The sequence below is a fragment of the Anopheles nili genome, chromosome X (genome assembly GCF_943737925.1).
Source record: "Anopheles nili chromosome X, idAnoNiliSN_F5_01, whole genome shotgun sequence".
NCBI lineage: Eukaryota > Metazoa > Arthropoda > Insecta > Diptera > Culicidae > Anopheles > Anopheles nili.
This window is the reverse complement of record NC_071293.1, coordinates 14,920,305-14,944,427: the sequence shown is the minus strand read 5'-3', so window position 1 is coordinate 14,944,427 and position 24,123 is coordinate 14,920,305. Positions and strand designations below refer to the sequence as shown.

At 35.7% G+C, this 24,123-nt stretch overlaps 1 protein-coding gene across 1 annotated transcript in view; it reads right to left on the bottom strand.

Moving 5' to 3' along the window:
* Window positions 1-24,123, bottom strand: part of LOC128729040 (rho GTPase-activating protein 190) — a 63,317-nt gene that overhangs the window by 36,420 nt on the left and 2,774 nt on the right. The window contains exons 2-4 of the mRNA XM_053822687.1: window positions 22,361-22,390; window positions 21,129-21,581; window positions 19,492-21,044 (exon numbers count right to left, since the gene is read on the bottom strand). Of these exons, the coding sequence (XP_053678662.1) occupies window positions 19,492-21,044; window positions 21,129-21,581; window positions 22,361-22,390 (2,036 nt within the window). The remainder of the gene's footprint in view (window positions 1-19,491; window positions 21,045-21,128; window positions 21,582-22,360; window positions 22,391-24,123) is intronic.

The following is a 24,123-nucleotide window of genomic DNA, read 5'->3' as shown; positions in this document are numbered from 1 at the left end:
AGACTTGCAAGAATACGGGGAGCCGATGTCGATATGGCTGGTCGGGCTGGCAGTGGGTCTTCAGCGTCGATGGGTTGAGCAATCTGACGTCTTCAACGTTAAGGGGTATGTATTGCCTTTTGATGTACGTGTCGGCCAAGACCGATGGCGGCGATGCATGCGTCCAATAATATATCCGGAGTGGGGATGGATTATAACGTATGTGAGCACATGATGTACGAATGCTTCCATGCAATACGCATATCTTACGCAGTGATTGTATATCGGGTTTAGATTCATATGATAGATTGCATGCATCGTTTGCACCGGTGATAGGAAACAAGAGTATTATTTTGTTTACTATCGTTTCATAGATACAAATCAAGGGAGTTAGATTGAGAATCCCAATGACGATATGGTTTGCGATTAGCATTTCATACGTGTTTTGGTCTATGCCGCTGGTAAAATATCATGCTCGTACCGTGATCATTGTCCACATGCGATCGCTGATCATAAAACATTGCCTCACAAACGTAAATGGCAGTAGCTTTTGCACGGGTAGCGTCAACGTGGGCGAAAAAGATAAGGGCAACCTAATCACAGGTAGAGCGGCCTGCACGTGTCGAACCCTAAATAAACAAAGGGTTCACCCTACGACAGCACACAGCCGAATCAAAGAGGGCAACGCAAATGGCTTGCGAGAGCCAAACAGTAGGTTTATTCTCCCGAGGTGTTATTACGCTCAGGTAAATTCTCGTCGAATGGAGGGAGGAAACCGCGATCCATGTGCTAAACAAAACGGCATGCTATAAATCTTGTGCAACGGTCTCGCTCGTGTTTTGACTGAATGGGGCGCATAATTCTTTTGCATGAGCCAGAATGATCGGCATGCTTGAAAATTTTTCTCAGTCGAAGAAATGAAACCGTTCGATTGTGTGACAAGGTCGTGTATGAAAATTCCATGTATCAGAGGAGTTAAAATGCGCTCGAATCGGAAAGCGTCTGCTTACATCTTGCCGGCGCTGATGTACGGTTCAAATGTCTGGAGCAATTGCTCAAAAGCAGATATCCTAGTGGTGTAAAGAATCCAGAACAGGTTTCTGAAGATGATTCTCGATTTGCCCACTAGGTATCCCACCAGGGACCTGCATATACCCAACGTACATTCGGGCTGTAAGCTAACGCGCTTTCCGATTCGAGCGTATTTTAACTCCTCTGATACATGGAGTTATCATACACGACCTTGTCACACAATCGAAGGGTTTCATTTCTTCGACTGAGAAAAAGGTTCAAGCATGCCGATTATTCTGGTTCATGCAAAAGAATTATGCGTCCCATTCAGCCAAAACACGAGTGAGACCGCTGCACAAGATTTATAGCATGCCGTTTTGTTTAGCACATGGACCGCGGTTTCCCCCTCTATTCGACGAGCATTTTACATGAGCGTAATAACACCTCGAGAGAATAAACCCACTGTTTGGCTCTCGCAAGCCATTTGCGTTGCCCTCTTTGATTCGGCTGTGCGCTGTCGTATGGTGAACCCTTTGTTTATTTAGGGTTCGACCCGCGCAGGCCGCTCTACTTGTGATTGGGTTCCCCTTACCATTTTCGCCCACGTTGACGGTACCCGTGCATTTACTACTGCTATTCCGTTTGTGAGGTAACGTTTTATGATCAGTGATCGCATGTGGACAATGATTACGGTACGAGCATGATATTTTACCAGCGGCATAGACCAAAACACGTATGAAATGCTAACCGCAAACCATATCGTTATTGGGATTTTCAATCTAACTTCCATGATTTGTATCTATGAAACGATAGTAAACAAAATAACACCCATGTTTCCTATCACCGGTGCAAACGATGCATGCAATCTATCATATGAGTCTATACCCGATATACAATCACTGCGTGAGATATGCGTATTGCATGGAAATATTCGTACATCAAATGCTCACATACGTCATAATCCATCCCCACTTCGGATCTATTTTTGGACGCATGCATCGCCGCCATCGGTCTTAGCCCACATGTACATCAAAAGGCAATGTATACCCCTTAAGGTTGAAGACGCCAAATTGCTCAACCCATCGACGCTGAAGACCCATCGTCAGCCATATCGACATCGGTTCCTTGTATTCTTCTTTCCAAGTCTCAACAGACCCTTTCAAACTAACAAATAAAATTGCCCTTCCATAGCTAGCACACCAGCGCACGTGGCAACGGACGGTACCAGACCTGCATAGTCAACAAAGCATGCGACATAGAACACAGGGGGGGGGGGGGAGGAAAGAACGCAAAGCGAATGAAGAGGAAGTGGAATGCAACGCCCCTACTCAAAATCGGTAGGCAAAGCCTCTCAAATTTTTATAACGCATTTATTTTTTTGCTCTGGCTGTCGAGCATGCGATCACCTCAACAGCCGGCCAGCTACTGACGTGAGAGAGCTTTCGAGCGGCTTTTAAAGCAAGAATCGGAAATGTTATAATTCCTATGAGATGTTTGACAAAGCCGTTCGACGCGTCGAAATTTTAAACTCCCATACATTTTGCAAGCTCTACCGTTACTTGGGCGGTGAGTGCACAACACCAGAGAATAATGAATCCGTATTACCCAGAGAAATGAACACGCGTAAAACACTTTTGTTTGGGTATTTTTTTTCAAAGCTTCCAAGTTGACAGGAGCTTTATCACCGAGAACGTCTGTCTTTCGGCTTGATTTTTGACTCGACAGCTAATCGAGTTTTGTTCTAGCTATCGCCCGAAAAACCGCGTGGCTATCAACTTGGGTAGCGTAGACACTCCATGAAGCAGGGAACCTAGATAAGTTATCAGCTAAGACGACAACATGAATGTTAGCATTATAAGTGTAATAAATACATCACTTTTCTGAATTCTATGAAGAAAAACTAGCGACGTTAGTCGCAGGCAGGCTATCAAGGTCCCAAGTTGACAGCCACGCGGTTGTTCGGGCGATAGCTAGAACAAAACTCGATTAGATTTCGAGTCGAAAATGACACACGCAAGTCAGGCATTCTCGGATGATAAAGCTCCTGTCAACTTAGGACCTTCGTAAAAAAAATTGAAAAACAAAAGTGCTTTACGCGAGTTCATTTCTCTGGCTAATGCAGATTCATTATTCTCTGTTGTTGTGCACTCAGTGGATAGTGCTCTTTCTTTTGCGGTACTGCTCTATTTTCTCTCTACAGCTTCTACACATATTCGTTCTCATACGTTCGTTCTGTGTTTTCTTCTCGCGCTTGCTGTGAAATATATGCAATGGTTAGATTACGATTTCGGTGCAGAAGTCTTTGCAAAACCTGCACCGTTTCTAACCAGATTTTAATGTACCGATAACAGTCAAATTTTTATGCGTTATTTTATCTGAGATTTAGGCTCCGGAATAGGTACGCAGCATTACAATATTGTAAATTATTCCAGTAACCTCTCCATATAAACTTAAACAACGCCCTCAGCAACGCAGGCAGATTATCAATGGTAACATCTGTTTGATGCTTACAGATGCAGACATACAGATAGATCTGTCGAACGAAGACGGAATGGGTAAATCGCAAACGATTATCTGGGGTAGTACAACGATTAGCAGAATTTGATACCAGGATGGACAGCGTAGAAGCGCAATTAGACAATATTCTATACTAAATATCTCACCAATCCGTTGCCACTCCGTTGCCAAAAGAACCATTACGGCATTTGTGTTGAGATTTAATATAATTGAAGGGCGCATTCAAACAATTACAACAAATGCTCCCGATTCGTCGAAATAATAACAGTTTTCGGTCACCAAACATTTTTATGGAGTGCTAGTGAGAACTTTATCTATAATATCCAACATTGAAGTCTGTCAAAAGACATTGAGTCTATTACATGGTGCAGATAGTTGAATTTTTTTTTCAAAAAAAAAAAATTTCAAAAAAAAATAACATATCCTCATATCGAAGTTCCATTGCAGCTCATCCTCGCATTCGTATGCTTTCATGAAATACTGATTGATTTTAGTAGCATATATACCATCATCGTCAATGGACAAACATATCACTATCGGAAGTATCCTTCACTGATTTATGATTATATAGTTTATTGTTGTTGGGTACGTCCAGTTTGATCGTATGGATAATTTGATATATGTGCTCATTTGAGAACCTTGTTACGTTGTATCTTATGCAGAAATTATATACTGTATTTCGAACATGATGTGTTATTCAATAGAAAATATATCTGAATATAGTGATTTTTTAATAGCTCGACAGACGAAAAATCAGCTCACACAGCTGATCGTTTCAAAACTAAGAGCTCCGGTGCGCGTTCAAGTAAGAGATAAAGAGAACGCCGTGCGACACTCAATAGCACCCGAGGGTGAGTAAGCTCACTTTTTGGTGTATTGAAAAAGAGGTAGTGAGTGGAAGCGAGAGCAAAGAGTGAAACGATAGCTTTAACGGTGATTTTTTCTGTGTTGGGTGAATTTTTGTTGTGGATGAGAGGGGTAGCGAGAGGTAGAGTGATAGTGGTCATGAAGGCTGATGAGTGAAGAGGAATATAAAACAGATAGCAGATAGAGCGAGATCGCAACAATATACCACGGAAAGTTCTCGTTGCGGTGATCAGATGCACATTAGCCGGTGCAAAATAAAAATTGCGTCATAAAATTTGAAGACTTCGTCCATCGATTGATTTTGAGTAGAGCTATTGCATTTTATGTTCTTTCACTATTGCAATTCTTTCGCTTTGCGTTCTTTTCCCCGTGTTTATTGTGCCACCCACCCACATACTTTGTTTTGCCCAGTTCAGTACAGCGCCTCGACCAGAGCGCTGGTGCTAACAATGCACGTTGGGCATTTACCGGAATAAAAGTCCGAAAACCAAAATCGGATTATCGACTTACTTTAAATGGTTTCTGAATCTACAAGAATGAACAAAGAAAAATGTGTATTTAATATCTGTAAGTCTTGAAGTTTTCGAAATACAAGCCCGAAAAGTTAGATTTTGCTCAAAATGAAGCACAAAATAACGAAAAAAAACTAAAATTTGAAAACAATTATAATTCAATAGATAATGGAGGATTTCAAAAATTTAGAGCATTTTGGAAAGAGAAAGAAGTATATTTGATTTTAAAAAAATTTATGCTGGGCTTTCATTGCTCAAAACTTATGAAAAAAATAACTATTTTCAAAATAACGGTGAAAAACCATACAAATTTTGTGTTTGACATTGTTTGATAAAAAAGTCCTGATAGATCCTAATGTTTCATCTTTCACAAACTATTCTGTAACTATTTAACTTCAATTTTATGAATCATTTAGGTGCGACCACCCGCGGCGAAGAAAATTATTTAAACTTGAAACAATGCATTGCCATACTGTCAATGTCTGAGCGACTCCATAGGTAATTCGAGTAAAGTTGTATGGTTGCTGCCTCGACAGTTGCTGATTAACGATATTACTGCCGCGACATTTACTGAACACATTATGGTACTAATAGATTCACAAATTCCAATTTTTAATACTAGCTGATAAACCCGATTTCAATCGGGTCGACGTAGTTTAAGAAATCATAACGGAGCATTTTTTCGTATGCTTGTTTAATTCAATTTTTGATGTGTATATTTTTTCCATTTAGTTGTTATCATTTTATATACGTGATTTCTAGCTTCGTCTTTGAATATTTTCTATGTCATTTAATTCACCTTTCGCTGTTGCTCTTGACACATCTTATCCAATTGACTATACCTATATATAAATATCCTGCACTCCTTTTTAAACAAATCTTGCCTTTTAACCATCTTAGCTATCAAAGAAAAAAAAATGTATCATATCCTTTCTTCTCTTGTTGTTTAACAACTACCATTTCTCTTCATAATCTTTGTTTCGTATGATCAAGCCGTTCTTACCAAAAATTTTCTACCTTATCTGTTACATCTTTCACGTCATGAAATTAATAAAACCTATTTTTTATGCCGAGAGTTTTCCACTTTCTCTTTCGAAAATCAGTTTTTATCCACTATCAATTTCTTGGATCCGTCATATCAATTTATTTACATAGCAATGAGGAAATGTAGATCTTTGCTCCATCCTGAGCATGTATGACGTTCAAAATCTTTCTACTTTTCTAACTCTTATTCTTATTTCGTCATTAACCTGCCTGGAAACAATTTTCCATTTTCCTTTATATTTCATCTATATCGCTGCTCCCTTTCAAAACGCCATTCCGAGTTCGTAATCATTACGCTCTGAAATCCATATTGAAATGTATTACACCAACCACATTTCCAACACAACTCAACACAATTGAAAATTGAATCTTACTGAATAAGGGCATAGCGCTATATGTTGCAAAATATTTTACACTTTTAAATTTTAACATGCATGCGAAGAAAATAAGTTGATTTTCTAAGCGCAGTTTAGTGTCTAATTAAATGGTAGAAGAGAGAAAAGATGCAGGAAACTGAACTATTCGATGACGTCTTTGCAGTTTTGTGATTTTTTGTTATTCTGTGAACGGCAATTCCTTTCTCGTCCATAATGTAAATTTCACTCGTTTAAAAGAATAAACAAAAAGCATTAGTATCGCTGGGCGATTTTTGAACATGCCAATAAATTAAGATTTCATCCCCCCATTTCCGTATTGGAGAATATGATACTTTGCTACTTCTTGCATAGACTGTGTTACGGCGTACATGTAAAGTTGTAGTAAGATTAGACGATATTTGTTCGGCCATTTTTTCCAATATTCCAAATAGGTGCTGTATGCCCTCGCACAAATTTGTTTAAAACCGCACTTTTTTAAATTTTGCCTCATTTCATTTAAATCAGCCATGATTGGTTTGCTTGACTATATTTTCCAATACTCTAATAGGAAATGCTTGTATGGGAGCTTTTATTTTCAAAATTTTGTGTAAGAAGAATCATCTTCATCTAAATTCATCCTGACCGAGCTTTATTGCTATGAACGTACAATTTTTTGGTGATACAAACAGAAGGTTCTTTGGTCACCCCCATGTGTTTTGCACATGCGTACATGAATCTTTGCAACACTATGCATAATAAGAAGCGTTTCTACCATGTTTCAATTGAATTGGTGGCCATATGTTTTTTTCAATAATTTTTCGGTGTTTGATGAATGGGGATTGACAACTATTTGGTCCTCGCTTGTAGAACTAAAATTTTGAAACTCATTGTGTTAGGTGATAAAATTGGAGTTGATTTCTACGACGCTTATACTCCGAACAGAATATGTTATGACGAACAGATATACCAAACCAGGAAACTTATACTTCACCACATATTGTATAGAGAGCTTTAAGAAACTTATACGCAATATTTAGATAAACGAATATTATAGACTTTTCGACGGCTGGCTGTATGGAAGCCCTCCTGTATTGGACCGGTGTGACCGAAATATTTGATTCTTCTGCAAAATATAAAAAAGCATGTGTGCTAAATTTTAGCCAGATCTGTGTTTCATATTTTTAGGTGAATAGTATAGATTTTTTATGGAGAGTTGTATGTGAGCTTCCCTTTCTTCCCCTTCGGAGTAGCTGACGTTTCAGATTCTTTTAAAGAAATGAAAAAGGTTCATACATCACAAATTTCAGTCAAATTGATGGTTCTTTGTACTTGCGTACAAATTTCAGTCAAATTGATGGTTCTTTGCGCGCATAGGCACACATAGTATATATATATATATATATATATATATATATATATATATATATATATATATATATATATATATATATATATACATATGTAGATATATGTATGTATATATATATATATATATATATATATATATATATATATATATATATATATATATATACATTTATTTAAATATATATATATATATATATATATATATATATATATATATATATATATATATACATGTATATACTTATATATATATATATATATATATATATATATATATATATATATATATATATATATATACATGTATATACTTATATATATATATATATATATATATATATATATATATATATATATATATATATATATATATATATATACATGTATATACTTATATATATATATATATATTTATATATATATATATATATATATATATATATATATATATATATATATATATATATATATAACTGAAACTTAGCTGATCAACTGCTTAGCGAAGGTACACGAAGGGAGTATAACCCTTACCTGATTTGCATCTGTCATATCTTCCTTAACACGTTATTGGGCATACAGGTTTTTTTATTCTGTATTCTAAAAAGATTTATGCGTATTTTAACTCATCAATCAATAAGAAACCTCCTGTTACGATCTTGCATGTTGAGCTGTTCGACCTTACATAAAGCTCAATTTCCGAGGTGCTGATGAATATTTCTAAAATGATGTTTTCAACGTCTTTCGTAGACTTTGTACCGAAATAACATAAAATTCTGTATGTTACAATAATAATTTTTAACATTAAAATAATTTTATATTTCATATTTCAGCCTAACTCGTAGTATCAGAAAACGATAGAAACACGGAAAGGCTTTCCAGAATGCGTTGAAAAATCAGTTAATAAACAGAATCACGAAAGGGCTTTAAAAAATCTGTAAAATAAATTCCAGCAATTAAAATACGTTAGTCAGTTTGTTTTATATTATTATAAGACTATAACAATGTAGTCATTACTTATGCAACACAAATTACTCTGCTTCAAAACTTATTAGAAAAACAAAATGGATTACAATTGCATAAATTCCGGCAGAAATTTACATGTAGAACAATATTATGCACATTTAGTAAATGATTGCGACGCTATTAGCTTCAATTTGTCAAATTTAATTTTCTAGAACACCATTCTATACATATCGTAGAAAATAAGAGCGCTAAACTTTTATCCCGATGTTTGTATGGATAGCGCCCACTGTGCAATGCACAGTGTGCACCTCTCATACAAACACCAAGATAAAAGTCTAGCGCTTTTATTTTCTGAGACTTTCATTTGAAATGTGTAGAATGATGTTCTACAAGCTTAAATTTGACAAATTGAAGTTAATAACTTCTCAATTTTGCAATAAATCTGCATAATTATGTTTTGCATGTAAATTTCAACATGAATTTATGCAACTGTAAAGCATTTTATTATTGGAATAAATACTGAAGCAGAGTAATTTGTGTTGCATATAGTAATGACTGTATTGTTATTGTTTTATGATAATGTATAAACTAGCTGATTTTTTTTATGTTTTTCGAAAGCCCTTTCGTGATTCTGTTTACTAACAATTTTTTAACGGATCCAGCAAATCCTTTCCGTGTTTCTATCGTTTTCTGCTATTATGAGTTAACCAGAAATATGAAACACTATTTCAATACCATAAAACTATTATGTACTATATAGATTGTAGATTATTTCGGTATAAAGTGAACATTCATCAGCACCTCGGAAATTGAGCTTCATGTAAGATCGAACAAGCAAGATCTTAACAGGAGGTTTCTTTTCATTGATGAAATACAATACACATATCTACTTATAGAATACTTAATCAAACAAAAATTAATGCTATCAATTTGAAAATCAATGCTATCAATTTTTAAAATCGACCCATTATCTGTCAAATTATAGCAATTTTAAAATGTTAGTTTTTTTTTGTTATTTTGTGTTTCATTTTGAACAAAATCTAATTTTCCGGGCTTGTTTTTTGGAAAATTAAAAGATTGACAGATATAACATTACACATTTTTCTTAGTTCAATCCTGTTGATTAAGAAATCATTTAAACTTTATGGATTTTCGATTTTGGTTTTCGGACTTTTATCCCGGTATACGCCCCGGTATATGGTATATTTGTCGGGTTAAAGAACTTATGATGGTCTAATGTTGAGAAATGTGGCATAACAAATATGGCCGATGTGGTTTCAGTGTGGGTTTATTCTCTCGAGGTGTTTTTACGCTGAGGTAAAATGATCGTCGAATGGAGGGGGGAACCACGGTCCATGAGCTAAAAAAACGGCATGCTATAAATCTAGTGCAGCAGTTTCGCTCGAGTTTTGTATGAACGGGATGAACCATTGTTTTGCATGTACCAGAACGATCGCCATGCTTGCATTTTTGCTCAGTCGAAAAAAATGATTCCGTCCTATTCGTACGACAAGGTCGTGTAAGAAAACTCCATGTATCAGAGACGTTTAAATTGCGTTCGATTTCGCAAATCGCTAAGCTGAAAGCTCTTTTATTTGTAAGGTCAGAGCATATGGGTCAACAAAGCGCATGAGAGAGTGGGTTCCGCTGGCAATCCTCTTACACGGTTCTACTCACCAACGCGCTTTAAAAAAAAAATAATTTTGATTGCTAACTGCAGCAAGGACTTGTTTTCCAAGCGTTCTAAATCGCATGTATGAAACATGTGTGACAATATAGAACTCTGACGGGACGAGAATGACGACATGGCATGAGTGTCGATGAGCGAACGAGAGAGACTCCACCGTTAATATCGAGAAAATCGACTCCTTGTAGTTACCGTCGATATTACTGTCGACATTTAGAATTTGTTCATTTAAGATGAATAAAATGTTCACTCTGCACTGCTGGCTTATGCGTAAAAAGTTGATCGTTTTTTTGGTGATGATTTGGAAGTATGTGCTAAGAAAGGAAAAAAGAAGAAGCAGGATAGAAAATATAACGGCCAAAATTATCGGCTTTAGTAACGTAGCCGGCGTGAAAGTGTGCTACACTTTCAGCCTTTATCGGGTGAACGCTTCTTTTTCTATATGGAGTTGGTCGTCAAAAATGTTATTTAGTAAGGGTATAGCTGTATGCTTTTTGGTGAGCGATTCGCAGCTAAATGCTACTTAAACTTTTCTATGTAAGCTAGCGGTTGCTCGCATCATCTATCAGTACTTCAAATGGAAGTTGTAACATCAAGTAATAATTTTACTTCGTTAAAAAAATTCTCCGTAGTAAATAATTCAAATCATTGGGCAAAATTAATGCGCAACTTACTATAAAATTTGCAAGCAAGTCTTAACAATTTTGCAAACAGGGCAAAATGAGGTTTCCTGAAGTATGAAAAAGTTGTTATAGTACAAAAGGGTCGATATTAAAAAAATATTTCAATGGCCATAAAACATGCCTTGAGAATTCATTTTGTATTCAAAATTGGACACTCTAGCATATGTCCTTGATAGAGAAAAACCCTTACATCTGTTTATGTATCGAATGGCATACAACCGCATCAAACTGACAGCAACATAGAGAGAAAGTTGGATGTAGACAAATGAGGGAGAAAGCACAATGCCTTTGAGTTATATAATAAACTAGTTATACTATTTGCTAACATTGCTTTTGTAAACTATTCTGAATTCTTTATTCAGCAAACCTTCCCCTGCATCCATCTTAGTAATCACATTTCTTTTTTTTTTATCACAATATATCAACGAAAGGATTTTCTATCAAATCATCTTTTCTCTCGCAGTTTGGCTACCACCATTTCTCTTTTCATGCATTCTTCCAGACTTTCGACCTGATATTTAGCCTCTTTCGGATCATTGAATAAATAATCCATAAATAAGTAATTATATTGTACATGCCTCGATAGCTGACAATTTATGCGGGACTCGATAGCCGAAACGCTAGCGTACGGCTCAAACACACGGCATTATCGGGTTCGTTTCTCGATAGAGCCTACCCCGTACACTCTTCGGATCGTTTATCGTTTTTCTTGAATCCGTCATATCAATCTCTCTACACAGCAATAAAGAACAGTAACACCGTTGTTCTTTCGTTAGGATGCGTGACGTTGACTGGGATTTTGAAACAACATAATTTTGAATTTTGTAATTTATCCCTCCAACACAGAACATTCCCACCCTTTTCTGTTATTCCAATCTCATTCAGCGAATTTGAAATAATTCGTTCCCCTATTGCTTCGTTGATTTTTCCATTCTTCCTTTTCTCTACCCCCTCTTTCTCACTCGTTCGCTCTCTTTCTTTCAATCTTATTTTCTTCCTACTTCCTCATCGCGTACTCGTTCTTCCTATTTCCTCATCGCGCACGCGTTTCCTCATCGCGTTCATTCAATCTTATTTTCATATTATTTCCTCATCGCTACTTACTTCGTCACTTAGGCTACCTGGAAACACTTTTCTCTTTTCCTGTATTTTTCACTGGCATTGCTGCTCCCTTTGCAATCACCATCATGTGTTCTCGATTATTATACTCTGTATTCTAAATTAGATTATTTGCCAAAATCACATTTTCAGCGCCAGCCAACGCAACAAAATGATAAAAAATAGAATGTTACTGAATTAAACATAACGTGATTATTAATTAAACGTTGAAGAATATTTTTTACATTAGATTTATAAAGAGAAAGAGTTGAAATTTATAGTTTTAAAGTAGAGCTCCCATTCAACCCACCACCTCCCCTTGGAGGAAGAGGGCTAAGGGGAGCGGGGGGGAGTTCACCGATTGGACTGAAATTTGTGGTGTATGTCTCTTTTTCATTTCTTTAAAAGAATCCGGAACGTCAGCTATTCCGGTGGGGAAGATAGGGGGCTCACATTCAACCTTCCACAAAAATCGACTATACCATTCACCTAAAAATATAAAACACAGATCTGGTCGAAATTTAACACACATGCTTTTTTTATATTTTGCAGAAAAATCAAAAATTTCGGCCACACCAGTCAAAAAAGGGGGACTTCCATACAAACACCCGTTGATAAGTCTATAATATTCGTTTTAAAAAGCAAAAGACGACCGAAATATCCGAAATTCGACAAACATGTTCCTTTTAACGTTTTAGAGCAGAAACTAATGCTTCAGTTACTCCGAAGAAAAAACGAACATCTTTTATATCACTCACTACCCATATTATAAAACAATATATAGGTCTATTAATAGCTATACAAAATTCAAATGATGACCAATTTGTCTGAACATGTTTTATAAATCTGTTTGTAAAAAAAGCCAAACCCTCCGGCCCTCTGCAAGGTTAAGAAAAGGAGTTGGTTACCAGCATATTCCCTCTCACGGTAATTGAAAATCATTCAAAATATAAATGGCATCTGATTTGACCCAAAAATACGTTTCTTAAAACTTTCTATGCAAAATGAGACATAAGTTTCCCGGTTTGGTAAATCCTTTCATCATAAAATATCCCCCTTCTCCAAACATAAAAAAAATGATTGGAATATACAAATGGCTACCAATTCATGAAACATACCAATCATGTCTGATTTAAATTAAATGAGGCGAAGTCCTAAAAACATACGGTTGGAAACAAATTAGTGGGAGGACTTACAATAAATATTCGGAATATCGTCTAATTTTCCTACAACTTTTCATGTCACCGTAACACAGTCCATACAAGAAGTAGTAAAGTATGAGATTCTCCAATGCGGAAAAGGGGGGATTGCAACCCTAATTTATTCGCATATTCAAAAAAGCTCAGCGATACAAATGTTTATTGTTTATTCTTTTTAACGAGTGACTTTTACATTATGGTTGGCAAAGGAATTTCCATTTCCAGAATAAAAGAAATTCACAAAAATGCAAAGACGTCAACAAACCGTTAATTTTTATGCAACTTTTCTCTCTTCTACCGTTTATTTAGACACTAAACTGCAATAAGAAACTCAACTCTTCTTCACTCCACGCATGTAAAAATTTAAAAGTGTAAAATATTTTTCAACATATTGTTGTACATAACGTTATGCCCTTATTCAATAAGATTCCAGGCAATAAGATGCAGTTTCCAGGCAGCTTAATGACGAATTAAGAATAAGAGTTAGAAAAATAGAAGCATTTTGAACGTCACTCATGCTAAGGATGGAACAACATGCTACTGTTTCTCATTGTTATGTAAATAAATTGATATGACGGATCCAAGTAAAATGATAATGGATAATAAAAGATTTTCGAACGAGAAAGTGGAAAACTCTAGGCATAAAAAATAGGTTTTATTAATTTAATGACGTGAAAGCTGCAACAGATAAGAAAGTTAAGAACGGCTTGATCATACGAAACAAAGATTATGAAGAGAAATGGTAGTTGTGAAACAACAAGAGAAGAAAGGATTTGATACATTTTTTTCTCCTTGATAGCTAAGATGGTTAAAAGGTAAGATTTGTTTAAAAAGGAGTGCAGGATATTAATATAAAGGTATAGCCAATTGGATAAGATGTGTCAATAGCAACAGCGAAAGGTGCATACGTAACGTACAAGCATACGTAAAATGTTTTCTTAAACCACGTCGACCCGAATGAAATCAGGTTTATCAGCTAGTTATTAAAAAATCTTTACCAAGGCCTATCTTGTTACACCGTTTTCGAGCCCAAGTAAACATTTGTCAGCTTTATATGCAGCGCGGTTCAAAAATAAGTAAACATTTGATGTCCAAAAAAGTTGGTGTCTATCTAAACATTGTTCAAACGTCACTAAACATTGTTCAAACGCAACTTAGCATTTGACACCTCCAAACTTATGCGTTTATAGGATACAGTTTTAATATCGTTTATTATGTTCATTTGCGAAGATCATTTGCATGAAAATAGACATAATTAAATTCACGCATACATTTAATTCATCATGAAATTTCTTTATTTCTTTCTCATGTCTCAGGTAGGGAAGTATTTTACTCGTTTAGGAACAGCCCAACTAGTCACCTATAGGTTCTTCTCTTAAGCACCGTGGAATAAAGCTCTACATGTGCAAAAAACAAATTCTCGCATTCAGAAGATGTAATAAGGTACTTCCCATTTTCAATAGCATTCACTAGCTCCTCCTCTGTTTCTGGGTTCGCTCGTTTGCATATTTCGTTCCCTTTACGAAACAGATTCTTGATGGGATTCAGAAATGGCGAGTAGGGAGGTAAATATTTGATCCGATCTGGCCCCGCAGCGAATAATTCTTTGACTTTTATACATTTATGAAACGGAACGTTGTCCATTATTATTATAGAACTCGTAATATTTAATGACAACAACTTCTCCTTCAATTCTATCATGAATATCATGAAAAACGATCTATCTATCGCCTTATTACAGGTCTATTAGTGCACAATGCTTGTTTTGTTCATTGCGCATACTACTGAAATATTGTGAGATCGAATTTGTGGTACATCTTTCACAATTCATGTTCCTACAGTAAATCTACCTCTCGTATGAGAGTAACGCTCACATTGAAACCAACCTCGTCAACAAATACGATAGAATTTTCAGTTACGCTTTTACGAGGAGCTGTCAGATCTAATGCACAATGCTTTCGCACTGTTAAATTCTCTCCTACATTCCTTCGTTCTGGGTATAAATACAATCTTTTAAGAGAACATTTAAAGTTTGAAATCTCTTTGGCCACTAAAGAACGACAAACATTTACTTAAAATTCTTTCTGTTAACTTCTGCAGCGATATAACACAATCTTCATCAATCCATTCTTTCTTTTGATTTTTCCTCGCTTGTCTTCTTCTATTTTCATGGTGTTATGATACTTTCGCAACATATTATACACTGTAGATCTGTTGATATTTAGTGTCTCAGCAATTGTAGCAACACTGTTGCCTTTTTCGTTTCCCAGCGCATAGCTTTCGGTTAATTTTGATATATTACCATTATTTTCGTAACAACTATAGCACTTTTCAGCAAAACACACATTGTGTCTGTGAACTAATTGTCTAGCACCATTGTGCAATGCATAAAGAGTAATTTCAGTTCAGAGTCCAATAATATTTTTGCAGAGATGAACTATGATTGGCCCTCAAATGCGGATATTCTACTCAATGCGGCCTGCCATCCAAAAAGATTGGAGACCCCTGGTCTAAAGTACATAACAGAATAAGAAACGAATCAGGGCAATATAAACGTTCATTGACAATGGGGAAAAATAATCTGTACAATTGCGTTTGAACAATGTTTAGATAGACACCAACATTTTTCTTGCACATCAAATGTTTACTTATTTTTGAACCGCGCTGCATATGAAGCTGACAAATGTTTATTTCTGCTCGAAAACGGTGTATGTTTCGTTCTGTAAATTATGTTTAATTTCCATATGTTAAGTAAATGTTGATAAATCAGAAGCAATATTTTTCGCTAGACGAACAAGCAATAAAAAAATCCTAACCGAAGCTTTATAATCTTTAACGCGAATATTGTCTGGCACGTCTTAGAGAATTACTTAGGGGTCACATAAGATAAAAGGCTTACCTTCAAAAAAACACATCAAAAATAAAATAATCAAAGCTGAAAAATAACTAAGATCTCTCTATTGCTTCGTAAATAGCAAATCAAAGCTAAGTATACAGAATCAACTTTTGTCATACAAATCCATAATTAGACCAATCTTATTGTATGCAGCTCCAATCTGGGCAAACTATACGGCTGTTCATGTTGAAACAATACAAGTATTCCAAAACAGATGTTTGAAGCGAACTTTAAACCTACCGCCTTGGCACAGTACAAGAGATATTCATAACAGGTCTAGCATTCACTTAATAACACAACACAGTAAAACCATCTTCACTAAATACAGAGATAAATTTACTAGCAGTCCGTTAGAAATTGTACGCACGTTATTTTTGCCATAAAAATCTTTTTCTAAACAAGTAATAATAATTTTTTTTTTCAAGTTTAAGTTAGTTAGGTTAGTTATGTTTTTAGGTCTAGATAAATTAAATGATAAAGCCTTCTCCTAAGTTTTTTACTATTTTTCCTGAGGTGTATTACTCTAAACTAAAAACTCCATAGCAATAATCCATGATGGTACAAATATGTCATTCCTAATGTGTTAAGGTTAAGATATTATGTAAACCCGAATCAATATAATCTTCACATTTGTATGAACAAATCAATTTTGAAATACAGATTCTACTACTACTATATAAAAACCTCTCTTCTCCCGTTGTTTCCTGCACTGCAATTTCACTACATATTTTCCGTTTCCTATGGTCAACCCGTTCTTGCCATAATCTTTCTACCTAATCTTACGCCTCTAGTTGTCGAATAAGGAAACCCTATTGTTTATGCTTGGTATTTTCCACATCCATCCTTTCGAAATACCCTTTGATTCCGTCATATCAATTCCCCTACATGTCAAAAAGGGAAAGTAATACGTTGTTTCATCCTTTAAATGCATGGCAAAACCTTAATTTGCGTTTAGGTTTTGAAAACCGCCCACTTCGAAACATGTTCATCCTAGTCCGATATCCCAATCTTATTCAGCTAATTTTAAACTTTTCTCTTCTTCTTATTTATCTCGACAACCGGTGTACGGTCAAGGCCTCCCTTGCTATGCTTAGCCAAAGCTTTCTATCACTTGGAATTTCTCGTCGTTGAATAGACAGTCCTGCGTACGGGGGAAGCTCAGACAAGATTCGATCCCGATACTATCGTGTGTTTGTGCCGCACTCTAACGCTTTGGCTATCCAGGTCCCCAAAACTATTCGTTCGAATTTGAAACTATTTCTTTACCCTTTACTTTCTTTCTAATTTGTATTTTTTTACTCGCATTTCGTCACTTTTGCTGCCTCGATGCAATTTGAAGAATATTTTTCACATTTACTTTTGAGCAAACGTCGGAACAGGATTTTTTTAGTGCAGTTTAGTGTCTAAACCGTTTTAGTGAAGAGGGAAGAGGTGGAGGAAACTGTACCGTTTGTTGACGTATGTTGCATTTACGAGAAAATATTTTACTCTAGAATCGGTCATTCGTTTGCCCTCCTTGGTGTTAAAATCATCCGTTAAAAAGAACAAATCGTTGAGCGAGTTGCTAACATTCCACTATATTAAAATTGTAAGGACTCCTTTATACTTCCTTCTCCTCATTGAGGAAGCTCATATTTTGCTACTTTTAGCATGGACTGTGTTGAAGCGTACATGCCAACTTCTTTTAAAATTAAACAACATATGTTATTTTGACCTTTTTTTCTTTATCTCGAAAAGGTATTGGTATTGAAAAGAAAAAAGCTTCGCTAAAGGAGCTCAAAATTTTGTGTAAGAAAAATCATTCTCACTTTCCTAGTTTCCCACTGGCGGAAATGAAACTATGTCGCTCTATGCATAGCAAGAAGCATTTGCAATCGATCATGTGCAATCAGATTGAAAGCAATATGTATTTTAAAATATATAGGAGACTCCCTTCTCTTTCCAATCCCACAGGAGGTCGGAGGATTTGGCTTCTGTAAAAAAAGATGTAAAAGATATGTTCAGACAAATCATTCATCATTTGAATATTGTACAGCCATTAAAAGGCAAACATATTGATTCATCTTTAGGAAAGGGGATTGAAAAGAAGGCTTCCTTTCCTGAATTAGGATTGAAAAGAAGGCTGAAGCTTTCATGAATGAAGAAAACTTTATGAGTAAAACTAAAGCTTGTAAGCCATTTCAATTAAAACAATTGATTTTGAATTGTTCACATTTTTGCTGTAGTTAGCCATTTTATATATCAGGCATACAAAAAATGAAACCCCGTAGACATAGAATCCGCGAAAAATTAAGCTGCAGGAAAAACAGTCACTTAGTTTTTCATACATAAGTGGCGTGGCTTGTACGATTTGGTGTCTATCGCATTAATGCATGAAAATCAATGCTTTGAAATGCTGTTCTTCATAAGTACCTAGGGTAACTGCCCTTAAAACTCCTGCAACTTGCCAGGTGTCTTAGTAACGACTACTAAAATAAGAAAACTAAATAAAGGAAAACCTTATAACAGCAGGATGACTCTTTTGAATCAGAGCAACACAAGGATGCTATAAGCTTAAACTTCAAGAATCTAATGAGCTATAAAAACGGAATTCAATAAATTAGTCAAAACTAAAATTGACATTCACTTTGATCTTACGTTTTAAGAATTTTAAAGTTTCAATTAGTATTTCATTTTGTATACATACGCCGTTTTCCAGTCCAAGTAAACATTTATCAGCTACATATGACCGCGTTTCTATCGTAAGTAAAAATTTTACGTCCATGTAAAATGTAGATGCCTATCTAAACATTGTTCAAACGCCAATAAACAAAAACTTATACGTTTACATGATAGAGTTTTTATTTCGTTTGTTCCTTGTTGTTAGTCGAAAATAGACAACACACATTCTACGTAAACAATTTTAGTGTCTCAGCAATTGTAGCAACGCTGTTAAGTTTTTCGTTTGCCAGCACAATACGTTTTTGATCTTCGTTGGAAGTTTTACTGTTTCATGAATTTCAGGATGGTATTTTTTACATTATTTCTATCTGTCATGTTTAATAAGGTTCGAACTAGTTATTTTTTACCGGCCATCATGTAGGTGATCATTCATTGTCTCACCTGGCAATATAAACGTGCATTAACATTGTGGAAACATAATGTATATTAGCTTTTGAACAATGTTTAATAGCGTTTGAACAATGTTCAATTAGACGTCTACATTTTACTTGGACGTCATATATTTACTTACGGTTGAACAATGTTCGTATGCATCTGGCAAACGTCTACTTGGACTCGAAAACGGTATACAATTTTTATCATTTACTTACAATTGATTTCTTCCATGCTCGAATGTGACTGCGGTATCGTATCTGCCTTAAGCTGACGCAAAATTGAAGATGGTATCAAAAGATGATCTGGAGGTGCTGGTTCTGGAGGCGTCGTTGGAGGAGGATATATTTGGAATCCTTGATTACTGCCGATCTTATCAAAATCATTGCTATCTTCGTAGAAAAACAAATTGTGATGATGCTTTTGAGTATGATGTTTGAAATTATCATGTTCATCTAAAGAATTCATAGATCGGTTATCAAATATCTGTTGAGGCATTTTTTTTATTTGTTGAGAGAGCTGCTGCTGATGAGAATTCGACTGTTGAGAATGGTACGAATGGTGTTGACCTACACCGCGGCAAGTAGTAGCCGACCCGTTGATAAGATAACTTTCGTACCTAGGAGGCGGTTGTGGTATCTGCTGTTGATGATGATGATGCAGTGAGTGTTCCATCGTTCCTTCACCTGAGTCGATCGTCAATGGTTCTTCTAAATTGAAAGCATGTTCAATTTCTGGCTTTTTATCCCAAACTTCTTTGATAAATGGTGCGAACGAAGCAAACCTGAATTGCCCGTCGTCATCTGAAGCAGTAGTAAAGTGTGCTTGTAATTTATCAGCAATTGTATTTCCCTCAGTGATTAATGATTGCGATAATTCATTGTTAAAAAAGGCGTTAACTCCACCTAGCTCTGAAACCGCTACAATTTGCATTGGTAAATTTGGAATGTTTAACGAAAAAGCACTCAGTGTTGATAGAGATGCTTTACGTTTACTAGAATATAATAATATAAATCCATGAATAAGATCATCGCGAAATGCATTGGCACCATGGTATGATGAAAGAATAAGCTCCACACGCCGTTTGGAGTCACCAAGAAACATTTCAAAAATTATGTTCCGCTCGCCTACACTAATGCATGATTGTTCCAGCATCATAGAGGTTAAAAGATTCTCAATTGAAAATGGATCGCCACAAAAGATGGACATGATTAGTCGTAGATCGGGTAATTCAGGTAAACCTAGTCCAAATTTTAATTCCTCGAAGGGAATTGAATCTATTACGCTGTTTAACGTAGTAGTCATAAATTTCACGTCTTGTTCGGAAATATAGAATTCATTTTCATCAATAAAAACACAATGCAGTTTTTCTGCCAGAGACTGTCCATCGATTTGTAGTTGATGAAGCGTATTCTGACTATTTTTGTCATCACTCATAAAAACAATATGTAAATTATTAACACTATCTTTAAAGTCAAGATTATCAACCAATAAACGATCGAGAACCTCAAAAACATACTGAAACGTTTGTCGGTTCGAATAGCAGCATATCAAACCCTTAGATTGCATTTCAAAAGAAAAGCAATCATTATCACGGTTGATTGTTTCTATGTTTACACCATAAACTTGTCCATCAACGATGTACTCTCCATTATCATTGCAATTTAGATGAATTTTGTCGATAAAATCATTTGCTATATAATCTAACCCAATAACAATCAAATTCAATTGAACATGACCCTCTTTCTGTCCAAAACGAGTATTCGGGAGGCTATAATATATGAAAAATAATTCAACTATATTCAATATGTTTTTAAAACATTCATAAATAGAGGATAATAGCAGCTAGACTTACATTCGATGTGACACAAGTATCCGTTCGATTAATGCATCCATACAGTTCGGAAATGCAGGACAATGTTCCTTTATCGGACAATGCACAAAACCAAGATGTTGGAACAATATCACTTTTCTATCTTGATCCAGCCGATCCAGTAATTTGTAGCGTAGGTCTTCTTGAAGCACGTCAGTAATTTCCTTTATGTCATTTTGAGTGATCGTGCCAGGCTGTTCATTGTTTTTGAAGTGATAAAATAAATCAGCATTCTCCATTAACAGCTCTTGAAAATTGTGTTTAGCCGATTCCACTAGTTCACGTTGATGATTGTCATAAATTTGTTGGCAATCATGCTCAGAAAGAGCCTCAAAACACTCTCGGCCCATAAATAAAACTCGTACTTCAGAAAGCTGTTTGCCCGGTGTAACATAACCAGTGTCTTCCAATAACTTTTTGAATTGCTTCTTCCATCTAATGGTATTAGAATAATCAATATTGAAAAAAAAATACAAACATATATCATTGGATTAATATTTAATATAAAAATAAATACCTTACAGCATAAAGTATATTGCGTATGACTAACAAACATTTAAAGCTAAAACATTTAAACAACATTTATTAAGAAAAATAAATTGATTTTTAACAACAACAAGATAAGCTAATGTACATTTATTTGACTCAACATTTTTCTATTTATTGAACTCAATCATCACGATTTAATAAAAAAAATCCTCAAATTATAAAAAAATTCTCAAACTATAAAAACAATTTTGCGCATCAAAACGTTTCAACTATCAAAACGTTTGCGGAATGCGTAAAAGCTTAATGATTTATTCTTGGCATTAAATTATGGGAGTCAATATCATCATTCTGACGAGGTTCAGCGACTACATCCCTTCCTGGTTCTTGTTCCTGTGACCGCTCGCATGAGAACAGTACTTTCACCCGTGGAGGTGATGTTTGCATGTAATACCGCTCTCAACTGCATCTAATTACCCAATGTTAACGTATCTTTAGCTCAATGCTGTTCAGGAAAACATAAAAAAATGACTGTGAAAGTAAAAGTGAAAGTGTTGGTAGTGTGACCTGACGATAGGCAGATTGAACGAACCGACGAATGCTTTTGCGCTCCGGAGTTTGATATATATTCCGCGTATCAAACTCTGGAGCGCAACAGTCTACGTCGATGCAATCTACCCATCGTCAGGTCACACTTCCAACACTTTCACTATTGCTTTCAGAATCACTTTTTTATGTTTTCCTGAATAGCGTTGAGACTGTACAGTTCGCATTGAAAAACAATCACAACTATTGTTGGTGATACTGATACTACTGTTCGAAGATTTCAACGTCTCATCCATCACTTGGAATCTTCAAAACATCGGAAAGCTTAGTCTGTGATGGGATCCTTGAGGAAGGTTTACGACAAATGTTTAATATCACAAACAATTTACATCTACACATTGACCTGATTTTCGGAAACGATGAAAAGATCCTTACAACCTCTGCAGTTACACCTCGCTCCTATACTACGCCTTGATGATTATCATCATGCACTAAAGCTCACTTTATTAAATTATCGTGCCAGTACCAGCTCAAATTAGCAGTCAAGGTTTTGACTTCTGGAAAATAGAATATCACAATTTATCTGTTATTCTAAAAATTTGCTGATTAGCCACTTTTGTCGCATGTCATCACAACCAGGTCAAATAAACTCAATATTGCTGGACGACACCAGTGGTTCAAGCCTTCAGGACTGCCGCAATTCTGATGGTATCCCAATGCCTGTGTAGATGAAGCGCTGTCCTATTTTAGCTCCCTTTCACTTTAACCTATTCGTCTTTTTGCTTGTCTATCATACTTTTCCTGACCTATGGAAATAATCCTAAGTTATCACTATTGATAAGAAGGAAATCCCTCCATTGTCACCAACTAATATTGACTTTCTATCCATTGTGCACGTTTGAAGATATTTGCGTCTGTTAATTAGTCTTATCAAATCTTATCTTATTAATCTTATTAGTCTTATCAAATAATTAGTCTAGTCAAATATTCTCATATATCTCCGTACTTGAAGACAACTCTCTTCGGCACGGCTTCTTAAACTATTTATTAACTGATGTTCCACGAACACCGTTACCCTGTGTTGTATCAAACGTTATGTCATTTTATCAGGGTTGCTCGAACATTTCTCTACAGAATTCACTGATCCTACTTGGCTCAAGTCATTATGTGATGCGCTAGTGAGATCGCAAATCGAATACTGTACAATCATCTGGACACCTTTCTGCTATTCTGCCATCGACCGAATTGGGAGGATCTCGGTACGGCTTTTACAAAATGACGTTGTTCGCTTTATTGGCCTTGTCGTCTTATGGCGTGTGAATTGGCCTTGTCGTCTTATGGCGCGTCCACCTATCGGAAAGATTGAATGAGTTACCCATCGGACCGGCTGTTGACACATCAATTGTCAAAAAATGTATGGAGTTCGCTTGTTGGTTTGACCCGAGTAATGGACACGTAAAACTTACGTGGTGCTCATTGCACTCGTTTATATATTTAGTTTTTTTTGCTATTTAAAAACAAATCTAAAACATTTCAATTAAATATCTCCTTTTGCTTCAAAACAATAGTGTTATTGTAAATACAGTCCCGTTCAAAAAAGTTTACATTTGAAACTGTCATCGAGGCAGCTCGTCGTGTCCGACGAATGTCCGATAGCGTAGGTCCACGACTCTGGAAAACACAAATTGATCGCTCATTCCTATTCACGCAATACTAGTCGCTCATTGATCTAGCCTGGTCCGATAGGTGGAAACGCGCCATTACACAACCAGACGTCAGCAGCTGGGCATGGAGTCCTTGGTCAATTGCTCATACAAAATTCATTGCCTCCTTAGTTTCCAACGAGATTAATGTTCCTGATGATATAAAAAAACTTCTAAATCTCTTTCTTGCTATCTTCATCCACGCAAACTTTTGCTTGTCCCTACGAGACAAACTCGTAGGA